Raw genomic sequence first — 16,809 nt, forward strand, 5'->3', positions numbered from 1 at the left:
TCGACAAATCTGATCAAACTTGATGGGCGGGGAACATCAGTAATGCGCAACACCGAACAACTGGACTCGAAGATGTGGTTACAAAAACACCTATCTGACCCCGCCCCACGAAGGTGACCCCCGACTTGAAGGTGACCCCACCCCAAAAGTGACCCCGCCCCGTGGGTGACATTCCACTTTAACCATTACTGTTAGCACCCAGCGCAAAATAAAAAGTTTAAAAAACATTATTGCAATTTAAAGTGCCCCGCCCCCCCCGATACACACAAACGTCTGGAAATACATTCCGTGGAAATAAAACCGTCACAATGCCCAAATATCTGAATATTATTATGATCTGCAATGTGGATATGACTGACCAAGAAATTCACTACAAGCCGGGAACTGATACACAACACCAATAGAACATGGACATAGATCGATTGTAGGATGGGTGATCGCCTGTAATGTACCGATGGGTCTTCCCATCCCGGACTGAATACTGTCTGCGGTGAAAGAAGAGGAAGAGGGATTAGGGTTCAGGAAAGGTTATAGTGCGTTATAGATGGAGGACGTGACATCTAGATAGAAGACCTTCAAGCTTATCGAGTTATGGTGCAATGCGTGAGTCTTTACACCAGTGGTGAGCCAACCACCCCGGGCTCCGGGGGTTCCTACATACCGGCCGGCACACCAGTAGGACATGAAAATTGAGTAACGGAAAAAAGAAAAATCGTTTTAGTGTTATTCTTCATCAATTTGTAAGTTCGACTTTACACCCGTGGTGAGCCAACCGCCCGGACTTCAGGGTGCAATGCGTGAGACTTTACACCAGTGGTAAGCCAACCGCCCGGACCTCAGGGTGCAATGCTCGAGCCTTTACACCAGTGGTGAGCCAACCCCCCCCCGGACCTCAGGGTGCAATGTGTGAGACTTTACACCAGTGGTAAGCCAACCGTCCCGGGCTCTGTGGTGCAATGCGTCAGACTTTACACCAGTGGTGAGCCAACCACCCGGGCTCCGGGGGTTCCTACATACTGGCCGGCACACCAGTAGGACATGAAAATTGAGTAACGGAAAAAATAAAAATCGTTTTAGTGTTATTCTTCATCAAATTGTAAGTGAGACTTTACACCAGTGGTGAGCCAACCGTCCCGAGCTCTGGGGTGCAATGCGTGAGACTTTACACCAGTGCTAAGCCAACCGTCCCGAGCTCAGGGGTGCAATGCGTCAGACTTTACACCAGTGGTGAGCCAACCACCCAGGCTGCGGGGATTCCTACATACCGGCCGGCACACCAGTAGGACATGAAAATTGAGCAACGGAAAAAAGAAAAATCGTTTTAGTGTTATTCTTCATCAAATTGTAAGTGAACTGCTGATTCTCTGAGATGCGACTCTAACAAATGAAGGCCGGGCACCCTCCTGACCGCTGCAAGCCTGTGAACAACGACTGCACCGAATTAGCTAGCGGCACAATATAACCATTTGCAGCTTCTCATTCCATTCTCTGATCCACCTTCACGTCTTTGTGTTACTGGATAGAATAAAAGAAAAAAAACATTAACAAGACTTTTTTTTCCTATTAGGGCCCCAAGGGCCCCCACAGTTGGGCACCACTGGTATAGATTCTTCCCCCGTTGGAAATCTGAGAGGTGATGTTGGGGGGGGGGGGGGGTCAGGTGACCAGTGAAGGGGGTGTTGGGTTCCTGAGTTCTTTTATAAGAGGTCCCGACACATCAAACTCGAGAAGGCAAGCGGTGGTGAGAATCTTCTCCAAGGTGGCCTCAGAGAAGGCGCCATTGCATGATACTCATGTCTTTCCCTCCGGTGGAGATCAGGTGACTGTCCTCGTGTAGAAAAGTCACATTCGTGACGTGGCTGCTGTGTCCACCATAAGCGTGGCTGGATGCCTGAGGAGATAAAAAACCGACAATTAGTTGCCACCTTCATACTGTAAGACTCATCTGGTGATGGGGACTCGGATCCCAAGTCAAATTCCTACCAGGGATTCTAAGTTTGTTCTGATTTCCTGCACGGGGTCCGGCTTCCTTTCACCACCCAAAACAATATATTGGTAGGTCAACTGACTTCTGACCAAACTGGCCCTAAAAGGTGGGGAAAAGGTGACCCGCACTCCGGTCGTTGCTCTTAAACAATTGACAAGTCAAAGTAGACAAACTCAAGTAGGAAAGGTTGACGCGTTTCGGCCTATAAGGCCTTAGTCATAACCATGGTATAGGCTGAAATGCGCCAACCTTTCCTATTTGCGTTTGTCTACTGTGGCTTGTCAATAAATACGTTAATTGTTTAAGAGCAACGACCGGAGTGCGGATCATCTTTTCCTCATTATTCTACGCAGCCGGCGACTGTGGATCGAGCACCCGGAAGCTCTGCTTTCCATGTAATGTATGGGTGGTAGCACTGACTTTTTTGTTTATATTCTGGCCCTAAAAGGTACCTATGGTTGTGGAAGTGACCAAAGCTGATAAAACTCCTCAGGGGCAGGGCTTGCATAATATGCCATCACTATAAATGGGAAATTGTCACCATGCCCTGATGTGATGTGCCCCCTACGTGTTGTGCCCCGCCTCAATGTGCTGTGATGGGCCCTGTACGTGTTGTGCCCTGATGTGCCCCGTGCCCTGTACATGTTGTGCACCGCCTCAATGTGCTGTGATGTGCCCTGTATGTGATGTGCCCTGTACGTGTTGTGCCCTGCTGTGCCTCAATGTGCTGTGATGGGCCATGATGTGATGTTCCCTGTACGTGTTGTGCCCTGTACGTGTTGTGTTGTGCCCTGTACGTGTTGTGCCCCGCCTCAATGTGCTGTGATGGGCCCTGTATGTGTTGTGCCCTGATGTGCTGTTCCCTGTACCCTGAAAGCTCTGCTTTCCATGTGATGTATGGGTGGTAGCACTGACTTTTTTGTTTATATTCTGGCCCTAAAAGGTACCTATGGTTGTGGAAGTGACCAGAGCTGATAAAACTCCTCGGGGGCTTGCATAATATGCCATCACTATAAATGGAAAATTATCACAGTAATTAGAATTCTACAATTACATGGTATGTGTTGTGCCCTGATGTGCTGTGCCTCAATGTGCTGTGATGTGCCCTGTACATGTTGTGCCCTGATGTGCCCCGTGCCCTGATGTGATGTGCCCTGTACATGTTGTGCCCTGATGTGCCCCATGCCCTGATGTGATGTGCTGTGTACGTGTTGTGCCCTGATGTGATGTGCTGTGTACGTGTTGTGCCCTGATGTGATGTGCCCTGTACCCTGAAAGCTCTGCTTTCCATGTGATGTATGGGTGGTAGCACTGACTTTTTTGTTTATATTCTGGCTCTAAAAAGGTACCTATGGTTGTGGAAGTGACCAGAGCTGATAAAACTCCTCGGGGGCGGGACTTGCATAATATGCCATCACTATAAATGGGAAATTGTCGCCATGTAATTGTAGAATTCTAATTACAGACTCATCTTAGACCACAATAAGAGCAGCCAGTATGTGTAACGTACCCGGAACTGCGAACAAGGGTACGAGAAGAGATGGACTTTTCCAAAATCATCCCCCGTGGCCAAGAGCTTCCGATCTCCAGATCTGCAGATGGCATTGAGGTCTGTTCCGTCCGAACCTTCAGGCCACACCCCTGCGGGAGGGAAAAAAAAAACATGGGGGTCAGCAGTGCCGATCCTGACCTCCCTGGGGCCCTAAGCAAAATGACACCTTACATTACAGTGAGAAGCGGGGGGTGCTGACTTCTTACCTCTTCTCCTATGCAGCCAGCGAGTTGAGAAGCGGGGTGAGGGGCCGAAAATGACTTCTCACAAGGCGGGGGCCTCTAGTAATATGCGGCTCTCATAGTGAGCCTATTTTTTTTCTGCAGACAAGCTGAAAATGTTCTGCGTCTCCTCTTGGAGATGTTGGAGGGGGAGGGGGGGGGGCTACATACCCAATCACAAGTCGCTGTTCTCACCATGTGGTACAAATATGTACTTATTACTCAATTCATTCAAATCACATTTTAAGTTCCTGGAACAGCTACAAAGGCCTGTTTTCAGAAGAACTTACCGAAAACCTGGAATCCCAGGGTGCAGGTGAAGGTCGCCCATTCCAGATCCCGGGTGGTTTCCACACTGACCACTTGCTTGCAGGCTGTTGGGATCCCTGGAAGGGAAAGCAGTGATGTGTAACTTTGTGTGCCAACCCATATGTATGACTTCTGCAATTCAGAAGGCAACTACAGATACTGTACATAGAAACATGGAAGAGTGACGACCCAAGAAAGACCCCATTAGGGGGAGAATAATAAACTAGAATACGTACCCCATTACCTCCCCCCCATGGGCTGCCCGCCAAAGTCGCTTTTCTGCGCCTCTGTTCACAGACTTCCTGATGTCATCACACACAATGCAGGACCAGCAGCCCTTCACTGTATATAAGGACATGGAGGCAGGGATGGACTGGCCATCGGGACTACTGGGAGATTCCCTGTGGGCCGATGGCTCAGCGGGCCGGTCGGAGGTCCGCGGCGATCTACCCGTCAGCTGGCGCCTGACGGGTAGATCAAGATTTAGCGAGCCTGCAGAGTAGCGCAGGAAGCGTATGTAATATGTTCTCTCTCCTGTCACGGCACTCACTCAGCTCCCCTGTGGCCCCTCCTATCCTCTCTCCTTGTCCATCCCCATTTGCTTGTGATATCATCTGGGATGGACGAGAAGAGAGGAGGGGCCACAGGGGAGCTGAGTGAGTGCAGTGACAGGAATGAGAACATATTACACACGCTTCCTGCGCTGCCCTGCATGCTGGCTGGTAAATGATGTGCACCATAATGTGCCCTGTGCCCTGATGTGCTATGTGCCCCGTGCCCTGATGAGCTATGCCTCAATGTGGTGTGATGGGCCCTGATGTGATGTGCCCCATGCCCTGATGTGATGTGCCCCATGCAATGTGCCTCAATGTGCTGTGATGGGCCCTGATGTGATGTGCCCTGATGTGCCCCATGCCCTGATGTGATGTGCCCCATGCAATGTGCCCTAATGTGATGTACCCTGATGTGCCCTGTACGTGTTGTGCCCTGATGTGCTGTGATGTGACAGGGTGATCAATGAGTCTCCCCCGGGACAGCATGTGACAGGGCGACACCAATCACAGGCCGGGGTCAGATATACTCACAGTATAGGATTTCATAATCGCCGGAGTTGGACATCAGATACTGGGAGGTGACAGACCAGTCCAGGTGGGTGATGAAGCTGGAATGGCCCTGGGGGGGGGGGGAGAAATGTTCAGTTAAAGGGGAACTCCAACCCGAGCTGAATCTTCTTCTGTGCCTTCAAAACTCACCGAACATTTACCAATCCGGCTGTATTTCCTTCCATTCTCATTAACGGCATAAATATAGATGTAGTTGTCATGGGAACCGATTGCGAGGAAATTTCCATCTATTCAGAGAAAGGTGAAAAGAGAAGATTAGTCAGCAAAAATGAAGAGCGATCCGAGAGAAAGAAGAACGAGAGAATCGCTCAGCAGATCCGAGAGAAAGAAGAAGAACGAGAGAATCGCTCAGCAGATCCGAGAGAAAGAAGAAGAACGAGAAAATCGCTCAGCAGATCCGAGAGAAAGAAGAAGAACGAGAGAATCGCTCAGCAGATCCGAAAGAAGAACGAGAGAATCGGTCAGCAGATTCGAAAGAACAACGAGAGAATCGCTCAGCAGATCCGAGAGAAAGAAGAACGAGAGAATCGCTCAGCAGATCCGAGAGAAAGAAGAACGAGAGAATCACTCAGCAGATCCGAGAGAAAGAACAACGAGAGAATCGTTCAGCAGATCCGGGAGAAAGAAGAAGAAGAACGAGAGAATCGCTCAGCAGATCCGAAAGAAGAACGAGAGAATCGTTCAGCAGATCCGGGAGAAAGAAGAACGAGAGAATCGCTCAGAAGAAGAAGAAGAAGAAGAAGAAGAAGAAGAAGAAGAGAATCGCTCAGCAAACCCAAAAGAAAGAAGAACGAGAGAATCGCTCAGCAGATCCGAGAGAAAGAAGAACGAGAGAATCGCTCAGCAGATCCGAGAGAAAGAAGAACGAGAGAATCGCTCAGCAGATCCGAGAGAAAGAAGAAGAACGAGAGAATCGCTCAGCAAACCCGAAAGAAAGAAGAACGAGAGAATCACTCAGCAGATCCGAAAGAACGACGAGAGAATCGCTCAGCAGATCCGAGAGAAAGAAGAACGAGAGAAAGAAGAACGAGAGAATCGCTCAGCAGATCCGAGAGAAAGAAGAACGAGAGAATCGCTCAGCAGATCCGAGAGAAAGAAGAACGAGAGAAAGAAGAACGAGAGAATCGCTCAGCAGATCCGAAAGAAAGAAGAAGAACGAGAGAATCGCTCAGCAGATCCGAAAGAAGAACGAGAGAATCGCTCAGCAGATCCGAAAGAACGACAAGAGAATCGTTCAGCAGATCCGAAAGAACGACAAGAGAATCGTTCAGCAGATCCGGGAGAAAGAAGAAGAATGAGAGAATCGCTCAGCAGATCCGAGAGAAAGAAGAACGAGAGAAAGAAGAACGAGAGAAAGAAGAACGAGAGAATCGCTCAGCAGATCCGAAAGAAGAACGAGAGAATCGCTCAGCAGATCCGAAAAAAAGACAAGAGAATCGTTCAGCAGATCCGGGAGAAAGAAGAACGAGAGAATCGCTCAGCAGATCCGAGAGAAAGAAGAATGAGAGAATCGCTCAGCAGATCCGAGAGAAAGAAGAACGAGAGAATCGCTCAGCAGATCAGAGAGAAAGAAGAACGAGAGAATCGCTCAGCAGATCCGAAAGAAGAACGAGAGAATCGTTTAGCAGATCTGGGAGAAAGAAGAACGAGAGAATCTATCAGCAGATCCGAGAGAAAGAAAAAGAACGAGAGAATCGCTCAGCAAATCCGAGAGAAAGAAGAACAAGAGAATCGCTCAGCAGATCCGAAAGAAGAAGAAGGAGAACAACGAGAGAATCGCTCAGCAGATCCGAGAGAAAGAAGAAGAACGAGAGAATCGCTCAGCAGATCCGAGAGAAAGAAGAACGAGAGAATCGTTTAGCAGATCCGAAAGAAAGAAGAACGAGAGAAACGCTCAGCAGATCCAAGACAAAGAAGAACAAGAGAATCGCTCAGCAGATCCGAGAGAAAATGGAAGAAGAACAGGAGAATCGCTCAGCAGATCCGAGAGAAAGAAGAACGAGAGAATCGCTCAGCAGATCCGAGAGAAAGAAGAAGAACGAGAGAATCGCTCAGCAGATCCGAGAGAAAGAAGAACGAGAGAATCGCTCAGCAGATCCGAGAGAAAGAAGAAGAATGAGAGAATCGCTCAGCAGATCCGAGAGAAAGAAGAACGAGAGAATCGTTTAGCAGATCCGAAAGAAAGAAGAACGAGAGAATCGCTCAGCAGATCCAAGAGAAAGAAGAACAAGAGAATCGCTCAGCAGATCCGAGAGAAAGAAGAAGAACGAGAGAATCGCTCAGCAGATCCGAGAGGAAGGAGAAGAACGAGAGAATCGCTCAGCAGATCCGAGAGAAAGAAGAACGAGAGAATCGCTCAGCAGATCCGAGAGAAAGAAGAACGAGAGAATCGCTCAGCAGATCCGAGAGAAAGAAGAAGAACGAGAGAATCGCTCAGCAGATCCGAGAGGAAGGAGAAGAACGAGAGAATCGCTCAGCAGATCCGAGAGAAAGAAGAAGAACGAGAGAATCGCTCAGCAGATCCGAGAGAAAGAAGAAGAACGAGAGAATCGCTCAGCAGATCCGAGAGAAAGAAGAACGAGAGAATCGCTCAGCAGATCCGAGAGAAGAAGAAGGAGAACAACGAGAGAATCGCTCAGCAGATCCGAGAGAAAGAAGAAGAACGAGAGAATGGCTCAGCAGATCCGAGAGAAAGAAGAACGAGAGAATCGCTCAGCAGATCCGAGAGAAAGAAGAAGAACGAGAGAATCGCTCAGCAGATCCGAGAGAAAGAAGAACGAGAGAATCGCTCAGCAGATCCGAGAGAAAGAAGAACGAGAGAATCGCTCAGCAGATCCGAGAGAAAGAAGAACGAGAGAATCGCTCAGCAGATCCGAGAGGAAGAAGAACGAGGGAATCGCTCAGCAGATCCGAGAGGAAGAAGAACGAGAGAATCGCTCAGCAGATCTGGTGAATAGCACATGGCGGGATGAAAGCGACACCTACCTGGTGAATAGCACATGGCGGGATGAAAGCGGCACCTACCTGGTGAATAGCACATGGCGGGATGAAAGGGACACCTACCTGGTGAATAGCACATGGCGGGATGAAAGGGGCACCTACCTGGTGAATAGCACATGGCGGGATGAAAGGGACACCTACCTGGTGAATAGCACATGGCGGGATGAAAGGGACACCTACCTGGTGAATAGCACATGGCGGGATGAAAGGGACACCTACCTGGTGAATAGCACATGACGGAAAGCTGCTCGTTGCCGTCTGTATGAACCGTCACCAGATCTTTGGTCTCGGTGTCCAACACAAACCACCTGTCAGAAGAAGAAGATCTCCAATCAGATAAGAGAGCCGGGAACGTCTGCCATCAGATCTTCCTCATTACATCCCTACTCATCAGGAAGGACACCCAACAAAAGACTTAAAGGGACAGTACATCGTATTTAAAGCTACAAACTTTGTAACTTTTGTTGATGTGAAAAAAATGTAATCTCCCCATAAACATCCCATGTGAAAGGAATAGACGGTGACAGGTCCTCTTTATGGAGAGATCTGGGGTCTATAATGTAAACATCCCATGTGACAGTAATAGGAGGTGACAGGTCCTCTTTATGGAGAGATCTGGGGTCTATAATGAATGTAAACATCCCATGTGACAGTAATAGGATGTGACAGGTCCTCTTTATGGAGAGATCTGGGGTCTATAATGAATGTAAACATCCCATGTGACAGTAATAGGAGGTGACAGGTCCTCTTTATGGAGAGATCTGGGGTCTATAATGTAAACATCCCATGTGACAGTAATAGGAGGTGACAGATCCTCTTTATGGAGAGATCTGGGGTCTATAATGAATGTAAACATCCCATGTGACAGTAATAGGAGGTGACAGGTCCTCTTTATGGAGAGATCTGGGGTCTATAATGTAAACATCCCATGTGACAGTAATAGGAGGTGACAGGTCCTCTTTATGGAGGGATCTGGGGTCTATAGTGAATGTAAACATCCCATGTGACAGTAATAGGAGGTGACAGGTCCTCTTTATGGAGAGATCTGGGGTCTATAATGAATGTAAACATCCCATGTGACAGTAATAGGTGGTGACAGGTCCTCTTTATGGAGGGATCTGGGGTCTATAATGAATGTAAACATCTCTTGTGACAGTAATAGGAGGTGACAGGTCCTCTTTATGGAGAGATCTGGGGTCTATAATGAATGTAAACATCTCTTGTGACAGTAATAGGAGGTGACAGGTCCTCTTTATGGAGAGATCTGGGGTCTATAATGAATGTAAACATCCCATGTGACAGTAATAGGTGGTGACAGGTCCTCTTTATGGAGAGATCTGGGGTCTATAATGAATGTAAACATCCCCTGTGACAGTAATAGGTGGTGACAGGTCCTCTTTATGGAGAGATCTGGGGTCTATAATGAATGTAAACATCCCATGTGACAGTAATAGGAGGTGACAGGTCCTCTTTATGGAGAGATCTGGGGTCTATAATGTATGTAAACATCCCATGTGACAGTAATAGGGGGTGACAGGTCCTCTTTATGGAGAGATCTGGGGTCTATAATGAATGTAAACATCCCATGTGACAGTAATAGGAGGTGACAGGTCCTCTTTATGGAGAGATCTGGGGTCTATAATGTATGTAAACATCCCATGTGACAGTAATAGGGGGTGACAGGTCCTCTTTATGGAGAGATCTGGGGTCTATAATGAATGTAAACATCCCATGTGACAGTAATAGGTGGTGACAGGTCCTCTTTATTGAGAGATCTGGGGTCTATAATGAATGTAAACATCCCCTGTGACAGTAATAGGTGGTGACAGGTCCTCTTTATGGAGAGATCTGGGGTCTATAATGTAAACATCCCATGTGACAGTAATAGGGGGTGACAGGTCCTCTTTATGGAGAGATCTGGGGTCTATAATGTAAACATCCCATGTGACAGTAATAGGAGGTGACAGGTCCTCTTTATGGAGAGATCTGGGGTCTATAATGAATGTAAACATCCCATGTGACAGTAATAGGGGGTGACAGGTCCTCTTTATGGAGAGATCTGGGGTCTATAATGTAAACATCCCATGTGACAGTAATAGGGGGTGACAGGTCCTCTTTATGGAGAGATCTGGGGTCTATAATGAATGTAAACATCCTATGTGACAGTAATAGGTGGTGACAGGTCCTCTTTATGGAGAGATCTGGGGTCTATAATGTAAACATCCCATGTGACAGTAATAGGAGGTGACAGGTCCTCTTTATGGAGGGATCTGGGGTCTATAATGAATGTAAACATCCCATGTGACAGTAATAGGGGGTGACAGGTCCTCTTTATGGAGAGATCTGGGGTCTATAATGAATGTAAACATCCTATGTGACAGTAATAGGAGGTGACAGGTCCTCTTTATGGAGGGATCGGGGGTCTATAATGTAAACATCCCATGTGACAGTAATAGGAGGTGACAGGTCCTCTTTATGGAGAGATCTGGGGTCTATAATGTAAACATCCCATGTGACAGTAATAGGGGGTGACAGGTCCTCTTTATGGAGGGATCTGGGGTCTATAATGAATGTAAACATCCCATGTGACAGTAATAGGGGGTGACAGGTCCTCTTTATGGAGAGATCTGGGGTCTATAATGAATGTAAACATCCCATGTGACAGTAATAGGGGGTGACAGGTCCTCTTTATGGAGAGATCTGGGGTCTATAATGTAAACATCCCATGTGACAGTAATAAGAGGTGACAGGTCCTCTTTATGGTGCCGTTAGGATGTCAGTAAAGCGGGAAGTGATGTCACTTCCGGGTTACTGGATGAGAGCTCTTATTGGTTGTTTTATTAGAAGGAAGCCGCCCCCCGCCGGCTCTCCGGAACGGTTTCGGGGTGACGCCTGCAGTACCGGCTACAACCACTTGGAGAAATTTGGGTAACATGGGGAAGTTTCTGACCAATAACCTCCGGAGGTCACCTACCTTCCTGTAAGAGTCCCAACCGCTACAACAGACCCGTTAGGATGGAATCCAGCAGACTGGGCCGGGTCCTGGAAGAGAACAGATCCCGTTATAGGGGGTCCGAATCCCCCCCCCCCCCCCCCCTCCACTCACCTCATAGGACATGAAGACTTACCTCTAGAACTTTGCTCCAGACCGGCCGATGGATTGCCGAATCCCACAACATGATCTGCTTGTCATGGCCACAGGTCAGGAACTGAGGCTTCTGGGAATGCGCGCCCAACCCCCACAGTTCATCCGTATGGCCCTGAATGATAAAACACGGACAATGGTAGGTGGATGGAGCAGAGAGGACCTTCCCTGGGGTCCCCGGAATGACCTTCCCTCGGGTCCCCGGAATGACCTTCCCTCGGGTCCCCAGAATGACCTTCCCTCGGGTCCCCAGAATGACCTTCCCTGGGGGCCCCGGAATGACCTTCCCTGGGGGCCCCGGAATGACCTTCCCTGGGGGCCCCGGAATGACCTTCCCTGGGGGCCCCGGAATGACCTTCCCTGGGGGCCCCGGAATGACCTTCCCTGGGGGCCCCGGAATGACCTTCCCTGGGGGTCCCGGAATGACCTCCCCTGGGGTCCCCGGAATGACCTCCCCTCGGGTCCCCGGAATGACCTTCCCTCGGGTCCCCAGAATGACCTTCCCTCGGGTCCCCAGAATGACCTTCCCTGGGGGCCCCGGAATGACCTTCCCTGGGGGCCCCGGAATGACCTTCCCTGGGGGCCCCGGAATGACCTTCCCTGGGGGCCCCGGAATGACCTTCCCTGGGGGCCCCGGAATGACCCTCCCTGGGGTCCCCGGAATGACCCTCCCTGGGGTCCCCGGAATGACCTCCCCTGGGGTCCCCGGAATGACCTCCCCTGGGGTCCCCGGAATGACCTTCCCTCGGGTCCCCAGAATGACCTTCCCTGGGGGCCCCGGAATGACCTTCCCTGGGGGCCCCGGAATGACCTTCCCTGGGGGCCCCGGAATGACCTTCCCTGGGGGCCCCGGAATGACCTTCCCTGGGGTCCCCGGAATGACCTTCCCTGGGGGTCCCGGAATGACCTCCCCTGGGGTCCCCGGAATGACCTTCCCTCGGGTCCCCGGAATGACCTTCCCTCGGGTCCCCAGAATGACCTTCCCTCGGGTCCCCGGAATGACCTTCCCTGGGGGCCCCGGAATGACCTTCCCTGGGGGCCCCGGAATGACCTTCCCTGGGGGCCCCGGAATGACCTTCCCTGGGGGCCCCGGAATGACCTTCCCTGGGGGCCCCGGAATGACCTTCCCTGGGGGCCCCGGAATGACCCTCCCTGGGGTCCCCGGAATGACCCTCCCTGGGGTCCCCGGAATGACCTCCCCTGGGGTCCCCGGAATGACCTCCCCTGGGGTCCCCGGAATGACCTTCCCTGGGGTCCCCGGAATGACCCTCCCTGGGGTCCCTGGAATGACCTTCCCCTGGGGTCCCCGGAATGACCTTCCCCTGGGGTCCCCGGAATGACCTTCCCCTGGGGTCCCCGGAATGACCCTCCCTGGGGTCCCCGGAATGACCTTCCCCTGGGGTCCCCGGAATGACCTTCCCCTGGGGTCCCCGGAATGACCTTCCCCTGGGGTCCCCGGAATGACCTTCCCCTGGGGTCCCCGGAATGACCTTCCCCTGGGGTCCCCGGAATGACCTTCCCCTGGGGTCCCCGGAATGACCTTCCCCTGGGGTCCCCGGAATGACCTTCCCCTCGGGTCCCCGGAATGACCTTCTCCTCGGGTCCCCGGAATGACCTTCCCTGGGGGCCCCGGAATGACCTTCCCTCGGGTCCCCGGAATGACCTTCCCTGGGGTCCCTGGAATGACCTTTCCTGGGGTCCCTGGCACGACCCTCTTGGGGTCCCCGGCATTACCCTCCTTACTGACAATTTCTCTCTGTTACCCGGATCGCCACCAATGAAACATCAGAAGAAGTACCTACCTGGGTGATAATCAGAAGAAGTACCTACCTGGGTGATGGTGGTGAAGTTTCCGGATAAAGTTCCCTGAAGGACAAAGTTTCTTGTGGTTCCAATTAACACGACGTCCCCTTTCCCCTCGGCCACCGTCCGCACCGGTCCAAACTGTTCCGGGATCTTATGGGGGACAAAATTCAACACAGTGAGTGCCGGAAATACTGCGACTACCGACTACAGACACCCCGACCTCCAACTCTACAGCACCCGACCCCCAACTCTACAAACACCCCCCCCCGAACCCCAACTCTACAGCACCCCCCCCCGACCTCCAACTCTACAGCACCCCGACCTCCAACTCTACAGACACCCCGAACCCCAACTCTATAGCACCCCGAACCCCAACTCTACAGCACCCTGACCTCCAACTCTACAGCACCCCGACCTCCAACTCTACAGAGACACCCCGACCTCCAACTCTACAGCACCCCGACCTCCAACTCTACAGCACCCCGACCCCCAACTCTACAGACACCCCGACCTCCAACTCTACAGCACCCCGACCTCCAACTCTACAGCACCCCGACCTCCAACTCTACAGCACCCCGACCTCCAACTCTACAGACACCCCCCGACCTCCAACTCTACAGCACCCCGACCTCCAACTCTACAGACACCCCCCGACCTCCAACTCTACAGACACCCCGACCTCCAACTCTACAGAGACACCCCGACCTCCAACTCTACAGACACCCCCCGACCTCCAACTCTACAGACACCCCCCGACCTCCAACTCTACAGCACCCCGAACTCCAACTCTACAGACACCCCCCGACCTCCAACTCTACAGACACCCCCCCCCCGACCTCCAACTCTACAGACACCCCCCCGACCTCCAACTCTACAGACACCCCCGACCTTCAACTCTACAGACACCCCCCCGACCTCCAACTCTACAGCACCCCGACCTCCAACTCTACAGCACCCCGACCTCCAACTCTACAGACACCCCCCCGACCTCCAACTCTACAGAGACCCCCCGACCTCCAACTCTACAGAGACACCCCGACCTCCAACTCTACAGAGACACCCCGACCTCCAACTCTACAGACACCCCCCCGACCTCCAACTCTACAGAGACCCCCCCGACCTCCAACTCTACAGAGACCCCCCCGACCTCCAACTCTACAGAGACCCCCCCGACCTCCAACTCTACAGACCCCCGACCTCCAACTCTACAGACACCCCCCCCCGACCTCCAACTCTACAGCACCCCGACCTCCAACTCTACAGACACCCCCCGACCTCCAACTCTACAGACACCCCAACATTCATATCTACAGAACCCCGACCTCCAACTCTACAGCACCCCGAACCCCAACTCTACAGACACCCCCCCGACCTCCAACTCTACAGACACCCCCCCAAAATCCAACTCTACAGACACCCCCCCGACCTCCAACTCTACAGAGACCCCCCCGACCTCCAACTCTACAGAGACCCCCCCGACCTCCAACTCTACAGAGACCCCCCCGACCTCCAACTCTACAGACCCCCGACCTCCAACTCTACAGACCCCCGACCTCCAACTCTACAGACCCCCGACCTCCAACTCTACAGCACCCCGACCTCCAACTCTACAGACACCCCCCCGACCTCCAACTCTACAGACACCCCAACATTCATATCTACAGAACCCCGACCTCCAACTCTACAGCACCCCGAACCCCAACTCTACAGACACCCCCCCGACCTCCAACTCTACAGACACCCCCCCAAAATCCAACTCTACAGACACCCCCCCGACCTCCAACTCTACAGACACCTCAACATTCATATCTACAAACACCCCAACATTCATATCTACAGAACCCCGACCCCCAACTCTACAAACGCCCCGACCTCCAACTCTACAAACACCCCCCGACCTCCAACTCTACAAACACCCCCCGACCTCCAACTCTACAAACACCCCCCGACCTCCAACTCTACAAACACCCCCCGACCTCCAACTCTACAAACACCCCCCGACCTCCAACTCTACAAACACCCCCCGACCTCCAACTCTACAAACACCCCGACCTCCAACTCTACAGACACCCCAACATTCATATCTACAGAACCCCGATGTCTGACGAAGGCAGTGCTACTAAAAAAAAAATCAGACTGTAAAAATGAACATGAAAAGTACGTTTGGGATCATAAAAAAACAAACATTTCTACTCGCCTAGATGGCCACAGAACCGACCCGAACCCAACCTCTGATTGCAGGAAAGAAACGAGTCTATGGCCTGCATAAGACTGAGAACTGAACGATTAAACGCCGCTAATTGTTCAGCCTGCAGAGAGAAGGGACGGTCCGGGTTCCGGCTCTCTGCTCTGCCCCTCCAGCACTTACTGGATCACTGGGCTGTGAAGGGGGTGGGAGGGGCAGAGTAGTCCTCCAGCTGCTGGTCCAGGCATCTGGGTGGATCTTTTCTGAGCCTGGACCGGCTGAGAACCAACCAGGACAGGGGACTTTGGAGGGGATTGCAGGGTGGCCTCTTTCCCAATGACGATGGGCCCTGGCTTTTGAGAGGTCTCTATTCTTTGGGAGGTGGGTGCTTGGGGGGGAACTTGGAGTGGTCTTGCTTTGGATTCAGGTCCATGTCTCCCCCGAAAGACCCAGATACAGATTTGGGGCCTTTATGCCCAAACCAGCACTGATCTAGAAGCAGAGTAGATGTTAATATAATCAGCTCATAACAACCTGATGTTGGGATTTCCTGCTATAATCTGTCTCTCTCTCATAGTAGAACTTCCCCATTGTGTGTCTCCTAGGTGTGAATTACCATTTGTTCAGGCCTCGACAAAATCCGGGCGCCAGGTCGCAATTGCGACAAGAAATTGTGACCTGGCGCCCGCCGGTAATTGAGGCCGCGGCTTTGCGGCCTAGAATGCCGCGGCCTCAATTACTGGCCGTCGCAGGCCCGCCACGATCGTGCGGCGAGGGAGGTGGGGGCGCAGGGCCTGCGACGGCTGGTAATTTAGGCCGTGGCTTTGCAGCCTTGTGAAGGCCTAAGCTGCCTTCTGTGACCTGGCGCCATATGGTGGTGGCCGTTGGCATTACAAGTAAAACAGCAGTTCTAATGTGTGTGTGTTTTTTTTTTTTTTACTGTTTTCACTGCCATCTCCTTCCCTCTAATTAGAACCCCCCAAACATTATATATATTTTTTATTCTAACACCCTAGAGAATAAAATGGCAGTTGTTGCAATACTTTCTGTCACACTGTATTTGCGCAGTGGTCTTACAAGCGCACTTTTTTGGGGAAAAAATACACATTGTTTAATTAAAAAATAAGACAGTAAAGTTATCCCTATTTTTTTTTATATCGTGAAAGATAATGTTACGCCGAGTAAATTGATACCCAACATGTCACGCTTCAAAATTGCGTCCGCTTGTTGAATGGCGACAAACTTTTACCCTTTAAAATCTCCATAGGCGACGTTTAAAAAATTCTACAGGTTGCATGTTTTGGGTTACAGAGGAGGACTAGGGCTAGAATTATTGCTCTCGCTCTACCGATCGCGGCGATACCTCACATGTGTGGTTTGAACACCGTTTACATATGCGGGCACTACTCACGTATGTGTTCGCTTCTGCGCGCGAGCTTGGTTGGACAGGGTGCCCCTAACTTTTTTAGCTGGCTTCTAG

At 51.3% G+C, this 16,809-nt stretch overlaps 2 protein-coding genes across 4 annotated transcripts in view; one reads left to right on the forward strand and one right to left on the reverse strand.

Moving 5' to 3' along the window:
• Positions 1 to 309: 309 nt before the first annotated feature.
• The window catches only part of EML1 (EMAP like 1), a 54,233-nt gene continuing 37,733 nt past the window's right edge, over positions 310 to 16,809 (reverse strand). For all 3 annotated transcript variants that reach the window (XM_040333019.1, XM_040333018.1, XM_040333017.1), the window contains 9 exons: positions 13,169 to 13,294; positions 11,322 to 11,453; positions 11,168 to 11,235; positions 8,413 to 8,501; positions 5,323 to 5,420; positions 5,155 to 5,242; positions 4,051 to 4,146; positions 3,498 to 3,628; positions 310 to 1,891 (listed from right to left, as the gene is read on the reverse strand). In XM_040333019.1, the coding sequence (XP_040188953.1) occupies positions 1,766 to 1,891; positions 3,498 to 3,628; positions 4,051 to 4,146; positions 5,155 to 5,242; positions 5,323 to 5,420; positions 8,413 to 8,501; positions 11,168 to 11,235; positions 11,322 to 11,453; positions 13,169 to 13,294 (954 nt within the window). In that variant the 3' untranslated portion in view covers positions 310 to 1,765. The remainder of the gene's footprint in view (positions 1,892 to 3,497; positions 3,629 to 4,050; positions 4,147 to 5,154; positions 5,243 to 5,322; positions 5,421 to 8,412; positions 8,502 to 11,167; positions 11,236 to 11,321; positions 11,454 to 13,168; positions 13,295 to 16,809) is intronic.
• LOC120920751 (trichohyalin-like) lies at positions 5,366 to 7,801 on the forward strand. Its single transcript, XM_040333021.1, has one exon. The coding sequence runs from the start codon at positions 5,392 to 5,394 to the stop codon at positions 7,360 to 7,362; it is 1,971 nt and encodes a 656-aa protein (XP_040188955.1). The 5' UTR covers positions 5,366 to 5,391; the 3' UTR covers positions 7,363 to 7,801.

The sequence above is a fragment of the Rana temporaria genome, chromosome 13 (genome assembly GCF_905171775.1).
Source record: "Rana temporaria chromosome 13, aRanTem1.1, whole genome shotgun sequence".
Classification (NCBI taxonomy): Eukaryota; Metazoa; Chordata; class Amphibia; order Anura; family Ranidae; genus Rana; species Rana temporaria.

Excerpts from the sequence above, each read along its gene's own strand:
- LOC120920751 (XM_040333021.1), top strand. The coding sequence starts at position 5,392 with ATGGGAACCGATTGCGAGGAAATTTCCATCTATTCAGAGAAAGGTGAA.